The sequence below is a fragment of the Ictalurus furcatus genome, chromosome 12, assembly GCF_023375685.1.
Source record: "Ictalurus furcatus strain D&B chromosome 12, Billie_1.0, whole genome shotgun sequence".
Taxonomy (NCBI): domain Eukaryota; kingdom Metazoa; phylum Chordata; class Actinopteri; order Siluriformes; family Ictaluridae; genus Ictalurus; species Ictalurus furcatus.
In genome coordinates, this window is record NC_071266.1 from 22,691,166 (window position 1) to 22,708,848 (window position 17,683).

At 41.4% G+C, this 17,683-nt stretch overlaps 1 protein-coding gene across 1 annotated transcript in view; it reads left to right on the top strand.

Annotated features, from left to right (window-relative positions):
* adcy2b (adenylate cyclase 2b (brain)) overlaps positions 1-17,683 on the top strand; it is a 69,886-nt gene that overhangs the window by 3,057 nt on the left and 49,146 nt on the right. The window contains exon 2 of the mRNA XM_053637194.1: positions 7,060-7,257. Coding sequence (XP_053493169.1) covers positions 7,060-7,257 — 198 coding nt within the window. The remainder of the gene's footprint in view (positions 1-7,059; positions 7,258-17,683) is intronic.

The following is a 17,683-nucleotide window of genomic DNA, read 5'->3' on the forward strand; positions in this document are numbered from 1 at the left end:
ATAAACATGACCTGCTACTGAAGGAAGTGTTGAAAACCAGATCGGATAGAGTACAGAGTTCAGGGTAAAGCATCTGATAACCATACAGTGTGTATATATGTATATCATAAATGTATATAATGCTCGTTAATTCCAAGGATAAATGAAAGGAATATGCCGTACACTATTTTGTAAAGGAGCTCAGAGGTAAGTAGTGGCGTTTTCGTTTGAACAGATGAAATCTAAGGTTAGATATCTTTCAAAAACCACACCCACATTGGTGGTTCAATCTAACTCATTAAAGGTTAAGGTCTCTTGGGGATTACTGTACAAGGGAATACGTTATTTGGATTGAACAGATTATGTGCTCAAAAATGAATAAAGGGTTAGCTATTGTTTAAAAAAAAAAAAAAGTTTGTCAGAAAGGCTCGCAGGGCTCCTGGTTGAGAATAGAGGTGTGTATTGGGACTGGAATCCTGTGGGACAGAACAAACAAACAAAAAAAACATCTGGTTTAAGCTACACCCAGTTCAGGTTTAAATCCAGATGCAGACTCAAATATTTGGAGCAGTGAACAGATACAGGGAGCTGCATTGCGTTCCACACTTATACTGTACCATGGATGTGTTTTCTCTGAGTGGACACAAACTTATGATCATTATTCAGAATCATTATATCGAGCAAGTATGATGAATAATAAATGATGTTGACCCAGTCAACTAAGTTCTGATTTAAACATCCAGGAGCAACGGTAGTGGGTTCTGCAGCATATTGATTGGTCAAGCCAATTGCTCATGACACTTTTATCCAAAACAACTTACTGTAAGAGACAGGACATAACTGAGCAGACGACAGTTAATGGCCTCGTTCAAGGAACCAACCGTGCCAGCTTGGTGCTGTCCTGGGATTTGAACCCACAACCTTCCATCCAGTGGTCTGAAGCCTTAAACATTTGAGCCAGGCACAAATTTTCACAAAGTAGTATTTTACAAATTAATGAATTTTTTCCCCAAACAGAACGTGCTGCCTTTGATAAGTCTGTGGTCCTGCTGAGAATTTCTGCTCTGCTGTGACCGTCTGCTCAAACTTCCACCAAAAAAATCAGCAGGCTTGCCAAGTGTGCATGACCAAACAACACCACCAAAAGCCATTGAAAGAAAAATAATTGACTGCAAATCCAAACTCCAAAATGATGACTAAATATGTCATAATATTTACAATATAACATCACATAATGCATTTTCAATGAAGCGCCGAGGTCCTAATGTGGTTTCGTATTAATACATCTTGTCCTAAATAAAGAATATCTACGAAAATTAGTAAAACAATTCAATGGCGCACAATCATACGATAAAATATGAGTCTTTATTGATCACATAACATTACAGTACAGTGAAATTGTTTTCACATACCCCAGCATGTCAGGAAGCTGGGGTCAGAGCGCAGGGTCAGCCATGATACAGCGCCCATGGAACAGAGAGGGTTAAGGGCCTTGCTCAACAGAGGCAGCTAGGCAGTGCTGGGGCTTGAACCCCCAACCTTCTGATCACCCAAAGCCTTAACCGCCAATCCACCACTGCCCCCTATTTACAGTACTTTAATTGTACTGATGCACCACTGTCACTACATTTGAATCTTAACCCTCCTATGATGTTGAGGGAAAAAAAGTTACATCCATTATGTTATGCCATATCAAAATGACTTCCACAGTTTAAATACACACAAAAAACAGGAAAGAACAGCTTAAAACGGTAAACCTTTATTTATTATAAGAAGAAATATTTGCATATAGGTTCATGACCCTAAATGAGAAAACATGAGATTACCCAGTATTTCAGACATCTCAAATGTGGACATGGGTCAAATCGACCCGTAACATGACAGGAGGGTTAAGCGCAGCTAGCATATAGAGAGAGAGTACATCACGTTTGCGTTAAAAAGCCTCCAATGTATCTGTTTGCCTTGCAAAACATGATGAAAACATCATCAAGCTATGTGCAAAATATCCAACCTCTCACCCACACACAGAAGAAAATCAACCTGGGGGCAGCAAGTCAAAAACATCTCGATACTGTGGAAAACTGGGGATCTGAAAAAAGTATCTGTTTTGGATGATTCATTATGTTTTCTGTAGTATGTTATATGCAGATTGGTTTTATTTCAACATTTTCAGTGCCTACTCTTCTGTCCATCACCGTCTCCGTTCTATGTACTTTCTTAAACGTACATTTCATTCATTTGGGAACTGAAAGTGAGATGGTATCCAATCCAAGCACACAGTTGAGGATTAAGGTTCTTGTTCAGGGATCTAACAGTCACTCTGGCGGGTCTGAGATTCGAGTTTTTTTTTAACATCGATTATTTACTAAGTTCAGAAAATCTTAACTTTTACAGAAGGGTGACAAATTAAAGGGAGAAAAAAACTAAAACCCAACATAGCATGTTAGTAAGGTGTTAGGCTAGCACGAGCCAGATTCTACTGAACTGTACTGAATGGATGTTCTTCCAAAAGATATTCCCTCTGTTGCTGTTTTAATGTTGATGATGATGATGGTGATGATGATGATGGTGGTGATGATGATGATGATGATGGTGGTGATGATTGTGGTGGTGGTGATGACGATGATGATGTGGTGTTGATGATGATGAAGATGATGGTGGTGATGGTGGTGATGATGATGATTATGGTGATGATGATGATGATGATGATGATGGTGATGGTGGTGATGATGATTATGGTGATGATGATGATGATGATGATGATGGTGATGGTGGTGATGATGATTATGGTGATGATGATGATGATGATGATGATGGTGATGGTGGTGATGATGGTTATGGTGATGATGGTGATGATGTTGATGATGATGATGTGGTGTTGATGATTATGATGATTATGATGTGGTGTTGATGATGATGATGATGGTGGTGGTGATGATGATGATGGTGATGATGATGGTGGTGATGATGATGGTGATGATGATGATGGTGGTGATGATGATGATGGTGATGATGATGGTGGTGATGATGGTGGTGATGATGATGATGATGATGATGGTGGTGATGATGATGATCATGATGATGGTGATGATGGTGATGATGATGATGATGGTGGGGATGATGATGGTGATGATGATGGTGGTGATGATGATGGTGATACTGGTGATGATGATGATGGTGATGATGGTGATGGTGATGATGATGGTGGTGATGATGATGATGATGATGGTGATGATGATGATGGTGATGGTGGTGATGATGATGATGGTGATGATGGTGATGATGGTGATGGTGATGATGATGGTGATGATGGTGATGGTGATGATGATGGTGGTGGTCATGGTGGTGGTGTAGAGTGGTGTCTAACACGTCTAGCTCCGAAATCTCCCATATGTCTTCTAGGTTGAAATCTGGTGAGTGTAAAGGTCATAGCATATGATATGGGGCAGCTGTGGCTCAGGTGGTAGAGCGGGTTGTACACTAATCGTAGGGTTGGTGGTTTGATTCCCGGCCCACATGACTCCACATGCCGAAGTGTCCATGGGCAAGACGCTGAACTCCGAGTTGCTCCTCATGGCAAACTACCACCTTGCATGGCAGCTCTGCTACCATTGGTGTGTGTGAATGGGTGAATGAGAACCAGTGTAAAGCGCTTTGGAACCACTAAGGTTAAAAAAGCACCATATAAGTGCAGACCATTACCATTTCCTCTTCATCAAACTATTCAGTGTCCTGTGGATGGGAGCGGAATCATCCTCGGACCTGCAAGAGACCAGAAACGTTTCATCATTTTATAAAGAAGAACTTTGTTTTGGTTTGCTTGTGGTTCTGGGTAGTGCAGTTTTATCTGCACGTTTAAATCTTGCTGCTGCGACGTATCTGTGTATCAGGCGCGCACGTACCTGTGCGCATGTCGCGTAAGCCGCGTGTCTGACGTTTTCGAACGCGGCCTGTTTATCACCGAGGGACTCTCGGCAGACTTTAATCCTCAGCACATAAGAGATGCATGTGGCGTCATGGGGCGAAGGAGTTAATAGGCTCTGGTTACTCCCACTCCACACCCACACATGCAAAGTGCAGGATTAAAAATATACCAGCAGTTAAAAACACACACACACACACACACACCCACACACAAGTGTTTCCTTATCAGTTTTTTTCCCCTCATACACAGATGTTAAATAATGAGTGAGAGAGAGAGAGAAGACAGGCTCAGTGTGTTTGTGTGTTACAGCTTGAGTCTGTGAAGTTTCGAACTGCTGACACTGGGTGACATTTTTCAAATTCTTGTCCCATCAGCAGCTCTACGGCAGTTTCTCACACACACACACACACACACGCACACACACACACACACATACACACACACACACACGGCCCAAATAGATAAGGCGGACGAACAGGAAGGGCCTCCGCTGTAATCAAGCGTCTGCTTTTGTTACCGCAGCAAAATGGGTTTAAATGGATTTAAATGGGCTCGAATGCCTCATTAGCCGCGTACGCGTCCTCGCTTAGCGGAGAGGAGGCAGGATGATGAGCAAGCACTCTTGCAGCTTTAACTTTAACCCCAGAGATACAGCAGGGGCCAAGCTCGAACGAGGGAGACTTCCATTTTAGGGCTAAAATCATGCAATCAGTGACTGAGAGCGCTAATTGGACTTTGATATGCGCGTTTAGCATATTCATACATGCGCCGGAAAAGCACGTCCAAAGCTGTGAATGAGTGTTCGGCTGCCTGAGAAGCTGTACGAGTTCCTCAGGACTTCATTGAGATGCAGTGCGTGTGCGCGCGAGAGTTTTCCTGAGTCCACTCGGCTCCCCAGGGTGTCTCCTCTTACGTCTGGTGACTCACTCGGTCTTTACGAGGATCACGTGCTTACTGAGTACTGACTGACTTATGATATGACGTATCATACAGACTATGGCACGTACCTCAACCTAAATCATACACACGCGGGTATAGGCTAGTAGCTGAGGAAATCTCTGAGGGTTGTATAAAATAAATAATAATAATGTTTTAGATCCTGTATTCAGAGTCAGGTTTACGCAGCTGCTTATTTTCTGGCTGGCCAATCTCTTATTACAGATTATTACAATGATTATTAATAGATTATTTAAAAGCGCTTGTGTATAGTACACACCTCCGAGTTTACCAGAATTTTCTCGAGGAGAAATGTCCAAGACAGGGTTGTTTTTTTTTCTCTAGCATCTAGATCGCGACATATAAACACAAGCCCTTGATTTTTAAACTTATAATCAGGGGATAGAAAATGCTGACTGAAGATCAGCAGATCAGTTTTTCTCTTCTTCTTCTTTGCTCTCAAATGTAATATGATGGAACAAAAAGGAAGTGACGTTTAAAAAAACGAAAAAGAAAAATGAATATAATATTAAATATGTTGTAATATATAAACGAATGCATATTAAAGGCTAATATAATTATATATATATGAACGAGACGATGACACGCATTGAATCTCTGTACTCACCGAGCACTATATCATATACGCCTGGTCATTCACGCCATTATCCAATCAGCCAATCACATGGCAGCAGCGCAGTGTGCATTCTGAGATGCTTTTCTGCTCACCGCGGTTGTAACAGGCGGTTATTTGAGTTACCGTAGCCTTCACGTCAGCTTGAAACAGCCTGGCCGTTGTCCTCCGATCTCTCTCATCAAAAAGCGTTTCCACCCGCAGAACTCTTGTTCGTTCATTGTTTGTTTGTTTTTGTTTTCTGCACCACTCTGAGTAAACTCTAGAGCCTGTTGTGCATAAAAATCAAAGGAGATAAGCAGTTTCTGAGACCAGTCTATCTAGCACCATCGATCATGCCACGACTAAAGTCACTGAGATCACACGTTTCCCTGTTCTGATGTCTGATCTCATACTGTATTTAAATATATTGTGATCTGCTTCAGTGTAGCTTCATTTTTCTTTCTCACAGACCCGCTGCCTGTAGGGATATATTCGTCTCGGGGAGAAAACTTTGTATATTTTAACCCACACACCGACTGGAATGATGTGAAAAGGAAGAAAGGGTGTAAAGGTGTAAACGCCTCTGGGTGTTTCATACACATGTGCTCGTCCTCCTGGGTAGCTGTATGTTTCCAGGCCATGCTGCGGAATGGTTTTACACTTTTATATTAGGGCTTACACCAGTATTGATCCTCAGCATCCTGCAGTAAATCCTGTCCTGACTCTCTGGACTTCAAAGCATTTCTGGGCTTTCTTTTGATGACCTTCATACTTTATCTCAGAGTTTAGAATGCTTTTCCGTATTTTATCGATCTGATTGTGCTAGACTGTTCCCGGTAACTATCGGATCGCCAACAATGACCTGACGAAATGATGAGCAAGAGTTGATTAGCTACAGCAAAGCATGCTGTATACTAATCCCTTTTTATTGAAATTCCATAGAATGAAATCCTTCAGTAAATACAGTGAAACTAATAGGAACGGAAAGTAATAGTGCGTAGAATTCTTGGTGTGATAGTGCATTATGCTTTGTTGGCATTTTATTGGGTTACGTTATAAAACGTGTCCATGTGCGTTAAATATTCCACGTTTGCATGTCTGGATAAATGTTTGGTGCATTTATTAGATTTTTTCCCCCTTTATATCTCTTGATGTCTTTATATTAAATTCGTATGCAGCTCCTTAGTCAACTTCTGTTATTTTGCTAACACATCAGTATAAGGCGATTACATTTAGACTTTAATTTATACCTAAATGCGTATAATTAGTGAAAATAGCAGGTATTTAGCAGCATTAACAGCTTTAATTAGTGCTTACTCTCTCTTTTTTTTTTTTAACACTAATGTTTCTGAGAATGTACTGTGACCTTCAGTGCAAAGTGTTATATTCGATATTTGTAATTATTTGAAAAATTAAAATCACATTTCCCTTGTTAATGTTTCTTTAATTACCCAAAACCTATCAGGCACTCTTTTAGGAGTTTGCAAATGAATACAGCCCTTTATCTGGCCTTATCCCCTGAAAGATCTTAATTTATGCTGCCCTGTAAACTTTTTCCTCTCTCTCTCTCTCTCTCTCTCTCTCTCTCTCTCTCTCTCTCCAGGCCATGGAGGACCACGTAGCCTTCCTCATCACTGTGCCCACTACACTGGCCATCTTCCTCACCATCTTCATCCTCGTCTGCATCGAGTCTGTCTTCAAGAAGCTCCTCCGCCTCTTCTCCTTGCTCATCTGGGGCTGCCTGGTTGCCATGGGTTACCTCTTCATGTTCTCCGGAGGGATCGTTTGTCCGTGGGACCAGGTGAGACCGGAGAGATGGCGCGACACGTTATCCTTTCTCACGTTATCTGTCCTTACACGCGCATCCAAATCCAAATCGAATCAAATCAAAAGTTTGGCTAGTGGATCGAAGTCTTTCTTGGTCAGTATTTTCCGCTCGTGCATTTTCCAGTCACAGTGATTCGTGAATAGTAACGTATTGTGAACCCGTGAGTAGAACTGAAGTCGTTCAGGGTTACACATGGCATGGCTGCATGTACTGTAATTATAAAAATTCAAACCACACCGCCGCTCTCTGTTTCACGCTCGCTCATGCTCTCAGACTCTCCGTACTCCCCTCCATACTTCCTCTTCATGTTGCAGATACTCGTTTAGCTGCTCCCAGCCCCACACAAGCACCGGACACTTTTAGCTGCTCGCTTCATCGTGCCGGATTTGCAGTGCGCGTTTACACGGAATCAATCCACTGAAAAAATGAACATTAATTACTGTATATAGCTGTGAATTAAGGAGCTTTATTCAGGAGTGAACATGACTCATCTAATGGAGCAGAACGGATGACTTGCAGTATATCTGAAATGAATGGCTGTACATATACACAGTGTGACTCGGGAATCAGTGGATGAGTGACACTACAACACGGGAAAACTGTCACAGACACACACACACACACAGGGTCAGTGCATGCAACTCTGGCACTGAGGAGTGAAACACAAAGGCGATGCCCGATATCCATACACACACATCATATACCGTAGCACTCATTACCTGAGCTTAAAAGCCCTGCAAGATCTGCAGTGCATGATGATCATACTAAAATAACATAACACATGGTCACTCATATAACCCAGGTTCCAAAAAGTCTCTCAAAGTGCAGCACATGACACAGGACTATATTATATTTTCAGTTAAATTATATTTTCAGAATTTTTTTTCAGAATCTATTTGCACCAATCTGAATGTACCGGCCACACAGAACTGAATAAAATTCACGGACACCGAATAAAAGTGTAAAAGTGTAAGTATCACGTAATCCACGTAATGAAGGTTAGGATGGATGCAAGTGCAGATAAGAGCTTTTAATAAAGAGAGGCAGGCAGACAAATCCAAAATATGAGACAATAGCGAGGTCAAGAAACAGGCAATGGGTCAAGCGATTGGCAAACAGGCATAAACTGGGCAAGGCTAGAATTTAGAACGAGAAACAAGATCAAAGAACATCAAAGAACAAAACGAGGAACAGGGTACAAACGCTTGGTATGGTGATAACACTCAATACTTCGCGAAGTGCAAAGAGACACGAGGGGTTTAAATGACAAACGTAATCAGGGGTGAAACACAAGATAGCTGAGAGCAATGATGACACACCTACGGGAAACAAATAATGACAATACAGGGGCGGAGACAGGACATAAACCATAACAAAAGAACGTGTCGAAAGCAAACAAAGTCAATGTCACTGAAGTCCCAAAAGCGTGCCTTCGCTTTTGGGACTCGCGCATCGGGCTAGCGCTTCGGGTTTCCGAGCACACTGCATGCTACAGCGCTAGTTCGAGGGGAAATCGTGACAGTAAAAGAATGGCACATCTTTGTTTAGCAACAATAAAATGTCTGGCTTTAGTGGTTAGCATGTTTGTCTCGTACCTCCGGGGTCGGGGGTCCGAATCCTGCCGCTGTGCTGTGTGTCCGGAGTTTGCATGTTCTCCCTGTAATTCGGGGGTTTCCTCCAGGTACTCTAGTACAAAAACATGCATTTTCAGCTGATTGGCATTTCTAAATTGTCCATCTGCGATTGGTTCGTCCCCCGCCCTGTGCCTCGAGTTCCCTGGAATAGGATATGCTGCCTGCAACCCTGTATAGGATATGCTATACAGAAAAAGAATGGATGTTCTTCTTTTCCTGCATTGCATATATAAAACAACATGTTTTTAATCATTCAAACAATGCGTCAAACCATCTCAGGCAACAATATCTCATATCTCAATTCTTTATAAAGCTTCTTTGCTGACAGGCTTTTACATTTACATTTACATTTATTCATTTAGCAGGCGCTTTTATCCAAAGCTATTTACAAATGAGGAAATACAAGCAAAGCGATATATCAAGCGGAGAACAATACAAGAAGTGCTACTGAACAAGATTTATAATCGAGTTCTAGAAAAGTAACGTGCGCAGAGTCGAGGTGTAAGAGCCAGAGTAAGTTTTTGTTGTTGTTGGAGTTTTTTTTTAAAGGATGATGTGGGGTTGGCATTTTAGGGGTTAGTTAGGTGTTCACTGAAGAGGTGGGTCTTTAGCCGTTTTTTGAAGATAGCGACAGATTCGGCGGTCCGGACTGATTTTGGAAGTTCGTTCCACCACTGAGGGACAGTCAGTGTGAAGGTTCTGGAAAGGGACCTTGAGCCACGCTGAGTAGGTAGTACTAGGCGTCGGTCGTTAACCGATCGCAGATTGCGTGAGGGAACGTAAGCCTCGAGGAGAGTGTTGAGGTAGGGGGGTGCTGTTCCAGACAAGGTCTTGTATGTGAGCATCAAGGCCTTGAATTTGATACAGGAAGCCAGTGGAGGGAGATGAAGAGGGGTGTGACATTTTAAATACATCTACTAACATATGGATGTAGAATTAGCAAATACACAAAATGTAGTTACAGAGCATCCACGAACATGTCTAATTTGGGTAACTTTAAAAGACCGACCTTGTCAGTCAGCTTCACAATATGGCTGAAAATAAGCAAAAAGGCCGCGAGAACTTTTCTTCTTCTCGTGTTCTTCGACAGGAAATTTGGATACTTCCTGTTAGGACGTACTTCCTGATAATACGTGACTTGTGGAATCTTGTGGAAACATCCCACAGGGGTGAATGTGTTCAGGTAACAGAGTCCAGTGAACGCTGTGGAACTAAAACATACATTGTTACGCCTCCGCCACTCGGCGTCGTTATTTTTAGTTGAATGTTTGTAGGATTTATACGGTGTTATGATTTTTATCCAGCAGACGAACGGATGGCAGTTTTGGAATTAACCCGATCAGGGTCAAGGTCACAACGGGGTCAGATGTCTGAAGTAGTTTTTCCTCAGTACAGTACAAATTAGTAACAAGAATGATCAGACTTGCCGGTGGCGTAATCATCCCCGTCCACAAACACCAGATGTTAAATGGATTCACACGTTAATGCAAAACTAAGATTTTTTTTTTCTGTTAAAAGTATTTGTAATAATTATATTCGACAGTGTAATTACAGTCGACTGGACGAGCTAAAGCGATACGTTCTGTAGAGAAGTGCTGTGGATTTTGTAGGTTAGCTATGGTGAAGGAAACTTCTACCCTTTACTTTACATGTATAGATCGTACATGTACTATCAGTCTCCGCCCCAATCATGAAATCACACAGTAGCTAAGCTTTCTTGGCAGCTTGCTAGTAATCTTAGCTAGCCGGTTGTTTCGAGTGTTTACCCGAGTTCTCTAAGGATCAGTCATTAAAACAAAGCACTAGCAAGCTAACTAATGTTCGACTTGTTATTCTTATTATATATAATGTTATTCTGGATATAAAACCCTTGTTCGAGTTGGCTCACGATTCTACTGTGTAATTGAAAGCAGTAGCCAGGTTCTTTCACTGTTTATATTATATTTACGGCATTTGGCAGACACCCTTATCCAGAGTGACTTACATTTATACATCTGAGCAATTGAGGGTTAAAGGCCTTGCTCAAGGGCCCAGCTTGGCAGTGCTGGGACTTGAACTAATGACCTTCTGATCAGTAATCCAGAGCCTTTAACCCCTGAGCCACCACTACTGTTATTCAGAACAGGCTGAAGTGAGGCCAGTGCTATGATCGATGCATTTCTTAGCTATTTTAAACTATTCTGTGATCAATAGGTGTACAGGTGAACAGTTTTGGTACATTTCTTTACCCTCCTTGACACCTGAAAGTGTCGCTCTGGGTAATCAGCTACTGATCAGTACTTCGACTATAAACACGCACCAGCTCTTATTATGTGTGATGAGTGTTAAGTTATAGGGGGGTTTTCACATAGAGTGGGAAAGGGGAACCAGCCGAAAGTGACCTCCGTCCATTTGGTCTTCACAATATAGTGGACTCAAAAGAGAACCCGGGTCTTTATTGGGTCCTCTACTGCAATGAAGTGATCTCGGACCCTTTCTTGTTCACACCACAACTTCACACCAAGAACTCAGACCCCAGCTCGCACATAAAATTTCATCCAGGTCGTCATAGAAGGGAGAGGAATCCTTCATTTCAGTGGACTCGCCACTTCGACGCATTTTATTACGGGTGCTCGTGTACGATTTTTTTTTTTACTTTTACCCGGCACTGTAGCGCTGTTCTGTTATAGCCTCTTTAACTTCATTTTTTCCTTCATGTTCTTATGTGTTGAGGACAGTTGGCGTTTAATGCAATCCTCTTTCCAAATTTCAAGAAATGCAAAGATCTCCTCCTGAGACCACACGACCCCGTGACCTGACATGCTGGAAAGCTGTGTGTTGTTTTCAGCAGTGATGGAACATGGCTGCAGGTACGGCAAGCCTCCAGGTACACATGTCGAAACGAATCGCAAGGCGGACCGGAACCTCATTGCGTTCACTTATCACGAAGAAATCGAACCACAAACGGACTCACAAACGAGCCTCCGGAGGTGGTCTGAGTACGGTTCGCTTCTGGGTCCTTTTAGTGGGGTCTGAGATCACGGTGTGTTCACATACACACGATGAACCGCTCCGAGAGCGTTCGGAGGGCTCAGACGAACTAGGTGTGAAAGCGCCCATAATCTTACACCATGGTAGAATTTATGTAGAGAGAGGTAGGGTGTTATAGATCAGAATAAAAACAGAATGATGCCACACGGTTGTTATCGGTGATGTTAATCTCTATATGCCACTGTCTTTCAGTGCTACAAGTGACTTGAAGCGGGGTTCATGTCCTTTTTAAAAACTTGACAGTGTGCAATCTGTTTTTATGCACGAGTTTCTTACCCATGATTATATGATGGTTGTTCAGGGAAACTGTGATGAATCATTCTAATTTTCCAGATGTACTTAAATCAGGTACATCCTTCACATCACGTCTAATTTTATCTTTTCTCTTCATTTGCTTCCCTACTTCTCTCTCTCTCTCTCTCTCTCTCCCCCCCCCCCCTCTCCTGGCAGGAATATTAATACCTGTTGGTGCTGCATTATTAAGAAGCTCCACTGGCGTCTCTCTCTAACCCTTTATCACCAAACTCACTCTTTTTCTCCTCGCTCCATTAAGCACACGCTGCATTCAAAGTAAGCCAGCTTCATCAGGTGGCACTCTGAAGTGCCGTGACGCTCACATAGCCCTTGGTGAGCTCCTTAGCTTATCACAGCCGGCACCTGGAAGCTGTGCTTTTTGTTCACAGGGGATATTTACCGCCATTCAAGAGGCTTTAGCATTCATGTTGGAAGCGCAAATGGCATAATGGAAGAAATTGTGACACGGCACCATTGGCAAATCAGCATGAAGGCAGAAACACTGTGGAGAGGGAGTTGTGACCCCAGTTGCCTTTGTGTTTATCCTCAGCAAGGAACAGACCAAAGATACAGTAGCGGCCTAACAAACGCAATGACCTCTAGATCCTTTAGACATGAGTTGTTGTCAGTAAGCGTTTGTGGAACAATCCGATCTTAATCCTTCTACACTTACTGTAGAGCCTCTGCTGTAGAGAAAATTCAGATGAGGTTGTTTATGTAAGCCCAAAATGATCCTTGTTTTCTTTGTTACCTTTTGAAAATGACTCAAATAGAGCGTTCTATTCAGAAGATAATGTTTGAAAGAATATATATATATATATATATATGGACATTTTACATAAATGAATACTCCAGAATGGCGCTAAAGAAAACGCCTATTTTAGGTTGGGGTTATACCTGACGCAGGACTACGAGTACAGTAGGTGTGTGCAACATTGTTCACATAGTCATCTGTGAACCTCTCATACATGTGGCAGATTAAATAAGGAATAATGATGAGACGTGCTGTTAAAGGAAAATAATCAAGAACAGGGCGGTATAATACAGCCTGACTTACAACACTAACCATGTCGTATTCCTCCACCACTAGGTCCAAGATTCTTGTTAAAGCCATATCGAGTGGTTTAAAGTGTGTAGGACTGGATGGAATTATCACTCTAACCTTGGAAGCACAGAACAGAACTATACAACGTCTCAACATGCTGTAGAAATTTCCAGTTTCCCTTCACTGGAACTAAGAGGCCCAAGCCTGTTCCAGCATGATGATGCCACAGTGCACAAAGCGAGCTCCATGAAGACACGGTGTGTTAAGGTTGGAGTAGAAGATCTCGAGTGTCCTGCACAGAGCCCTGACCTCAACACCACTGAACACCTTTGGGATGAACTGGAACTGGAGCCTCATCATCATCCCAACATCAGTATCTGATCTCACTAATGCTCTTATAGCTGAATGAACACAAATCCCCACAGCCACACTCCAAAATCCAGTGGAAAGCCTTCCCAGAAGAGTGGAGCGCATTATAACAGCAAAGTGGGAATAAATCCAGAATGGGATGTTTAATAAGGACATATGGGGTGTGATGGTCAGGTGTCCACGTACCATTGGCCATACAGTGTAGTTCATCTTCAATAGCTTCTTTCCTGTTCAGAAACCCAAAGTTTTTTTTGCCACCAGTGACCATCTGTAGTAAATTCTTCTTCAGTACAATAAATATGAAAAGCATATACATACATTACTGTGCAAAAGTTTTAGGCAGAATATTTTTTATTTATTTATTTTTTTCAAACTTTGTTATAGATTTTTTAAATATTTTATGACTTCTACATTATCGAGTCAGTACAAAAACATTTTAGATTCCCAAACGTTAGATTTCTAGTGGACAGCGGTTAAGACGGTGGACTCCTGATCAGAAGGTCATGAGTTCAAATACCAGCAACGCCAACCTACCAGTGTTGGGCCCTTGAGCAAGGCCCTTAACCCTCAACTGCTCAGTTGTATAAAATGTAAGGGAGTCTGTCGAATGCCATAAATGTAAAAGTAAATGAAATGTCAGTAAAGAAAGCAGCATATTAAATGATAAGAGACACTTTTCAGACAAAAAACACAATGAAGGCTGCTTTTTTTTTTTTTGCCATACCAAATATTGACGTTGTTTCATTTTTTTTTGTTTTTTTTTTAAGTAGAAACATTTCATTTCATTATTTTTGAAGGCATCTTCGCATTTCTACAGCATTTCGTTGCATGTGCCTAAAACCTTTGCACAGTTCTGCATGGCATCATCAGCACTGGAACACTTTTCTGTGAGGAGGCAGTAGTGGTAGTGGTGTGGTCTAAATACTATACTGTATATTAGGCTATTAAATCAATCTCATCGCAATTTACTGAAAGTGCATTTCTCTCCTCTTGCCCATGAGAGAAAGTGACGATGAGAGAGAGACCATATTTCCTCCACCATTAACTCTGCTGCTGTAACGTTCGTCGGTAATATGCTAATTATGTGCAATCGACCTGCCAAAGGAATGACGCATAGGCACAACAGCCGTCAAAGTTAAAAGCAAGTCTAACCCCGGCCTTGCTTGACTTTGACTGACTACTCGCTGCACAGGTTGAGCCGTAATAAACCTACAGGCGACAATTCAGCTTTTCAACTTGTCACTCTTCATAATTTCATTGCGCCAGCAAAGACCTAGGTGTACAGACCATGGCTCAGTGCTCTGGGAAGCATTTACTCCAGGCAGCCTATCTCCGTTAGAGTCACTTAGAGAAAGCTGAAGGGCTTTTTCATGTTGTTGTTTTTTTCTTTAAAAAAAAAAAAAAAAAAAAGAGGCCACAATCAAACCCTTTAATCAACAGAAGCATGGAAAGTGGACCTGACCCACAGTACTCCAATCAGCCAGGAACAAAGCTGAACATATAAACATTGACAAACCCCAAAGGCCCTTTTCACTTCTTTCAGTTCGAATCGCTCTCCAATCAATAGATCCCCTTGTGGAGGCGTTACATCATTATATACAAGGTGTGAAAGATTTATAGGCAGCGGTGGAAGGGAGGGGAAGAACGACAGAAAAGAAAGAGGAACTAAATGTTGAAATTCTGATTCTTCTTAATTTGTCAATTAAATTTTAAAATGATGATATGAGGAAGAAACCTTGAGAGGAACCAGACTCAGAAGGGAACCCATCCTCATCTGGGTAACAGCAGATAGTGTGAACGTAAAGGAATGTTCATTATGGTGTTTATATGAGGTCTGTTTGTTGAATTAGTCCACTGTTCACTAAAGGAGACCTGAGTGCAGAACTGCACGTGGTAATTACAGTCCTAAGGCCATCTCAGTAACCGTAGTCCCAGCAACCACAGCGAGAACGTCCATGTGGAATTGAGGTCCAAAACCATTTCCATTGTACTTTAAGCTGTACCATCATCAGCAATCTCCAGGCTGTAGCCTCCAGTTGATGAGCGCTCCATCCAGAGGTAGGGCATCAGGATGGATCAGGCAGGACCAGAGAGCAGAAAGGGTCAGGATCACTGGCATCTCCATAAAATCATGTGTGGGTGGACAGAAGAGAGGGAGGTAAAGAGAGGGAGAGATTGTTAGGTAAAGAGAGGGAGAGATTGTTAGGTAAGGAGAGGGAGAGATTATTAGGTAAGGAGAGGGAGAGATTATTAGGTAAGGAGGGGGAGAGATTATTAGGTAAGGAGAGGGAGAGATTGTTCTTACAGTTGCCATCTGGCATTTATTCCTTACTTCTTTACAGTATATTAGTTTTGGTCACTTTTAAATATCTGGGATAATTTGGTAAAAAAAAAAAAAAAGAAAAAAAAGAAATTCAGTGTGATTATAAAGAAGTGCCTATTTTATTTCTGTATGCACCATTGGGCACAGCAACAGCTTACCCTCCAGATCACACACACATTAGCGAGTGTCTATCATTCCCATAACTCTTCCCTTCAGACTGAGCAGCTAATGATCTTGTGCTTCATAAACGCCCTTATTAAAGAACTGAGCTTCAGATAATCCATACCAATTTACCCATTTCAAATGTTTATACTCTAAATCTCCTTAATGTCGTAGCTCTCCTAAACAGCAGAAAGCAGACGATATATCCACACTTCCATGATCTGATCTCAGTCCGTAGAAGTTCTTAGAAACATTACTGATTCACTGTGCGTTTATATCTATAATAAGAACCACTATTCTTCTTAAACTGTCATTACTCTCTTCTCCTCAGGCCCAAAAATAGGACGCGTCGCAGTCAGACACGTTTAACTCTGATTAAGTTTCATAACACTCCTCGGGCCTTTATTAATAATGAGCTAAAATTATAATCATACTTTCAATATTTGATGACATCGCTCGACAGAATTCACGATATTTTGAGACGGTGATCTCCCCGTCGACTCTGATTAATGCCTTTCAGTACATTTACACCAACTGATCGTCGTGTAGAGATGGACTGAATGTGTGGATGTTTATACCAGATATAAAATGCTAATGTGTTGATGAATTGCACGAGTACATGTGTGTTTTCTATTTCATGAATACATTAAGGTTTGTGAAAACATTCAGGGCTAATATAGCAGCTCTAGAGTTGGAAAACTGCTGTAATATTGTATACAGTCTGCACAGGGGCTTAGATTAGATGAGTCATAATTTAACACATTCACTCCAGGGCAAAAAAAAAAAAAAAAAATTTAAAATGAGCCAAGGATCTTTTACTGCAAAGATACAACTTCACATTAATGCACTTAACAGAGCTTCTGAATAATGAACTGTTGAATTTCATGCACCATTTATTTTATTATCTATCTATCTATCTATTTATCTATCTATCTATCTGTCTGTCTGTCTGTCTATCTATCTATCTGTCTGTCTGTCTATCTATCTATCTATCTATCTGTCTGTCTGTCTGTCTGGCTATCTATCTATCTATCTATCTATCTATCTATCTGTTTGTCTGTCTATCTATCTGTCTATCTATCTATCTGTTTGTCTGTCTATCTATCTATCTATCTGTCTGTCTGGCTATCTATCTACCTATCTATCTATCTGTCTGTCTGTCTGTCTGTCTATCTATCTATCTGTCTATCTGTCTATCTATCTATCTATCTATCTGTCTGTCTGTCTGTCTATCTATCTATCTGTCTATCTGTCTGTCTGTCTATCTATCTATCTGTCTGTCTGGCTATCTATCTACCTATCTATCTATCTGTCTGTCTGTCTGTCTGTCTGTTTGTCCATCTATCTATTTTTCTATCTATCTATCTATCTATCTATCTATCTATCTATCTATCTGTCTGTCTGTCTGTCTGTCTGTCTGTTTGTCTATATATCTGTCTATCTATCTACCTATCTGTCTGTTTGTCTATCTATCTGTCTATCTATCTATCTATCTATCTATCTATCTGTCTATCTGTCTGTCTGGCTATCTATCTATCTATC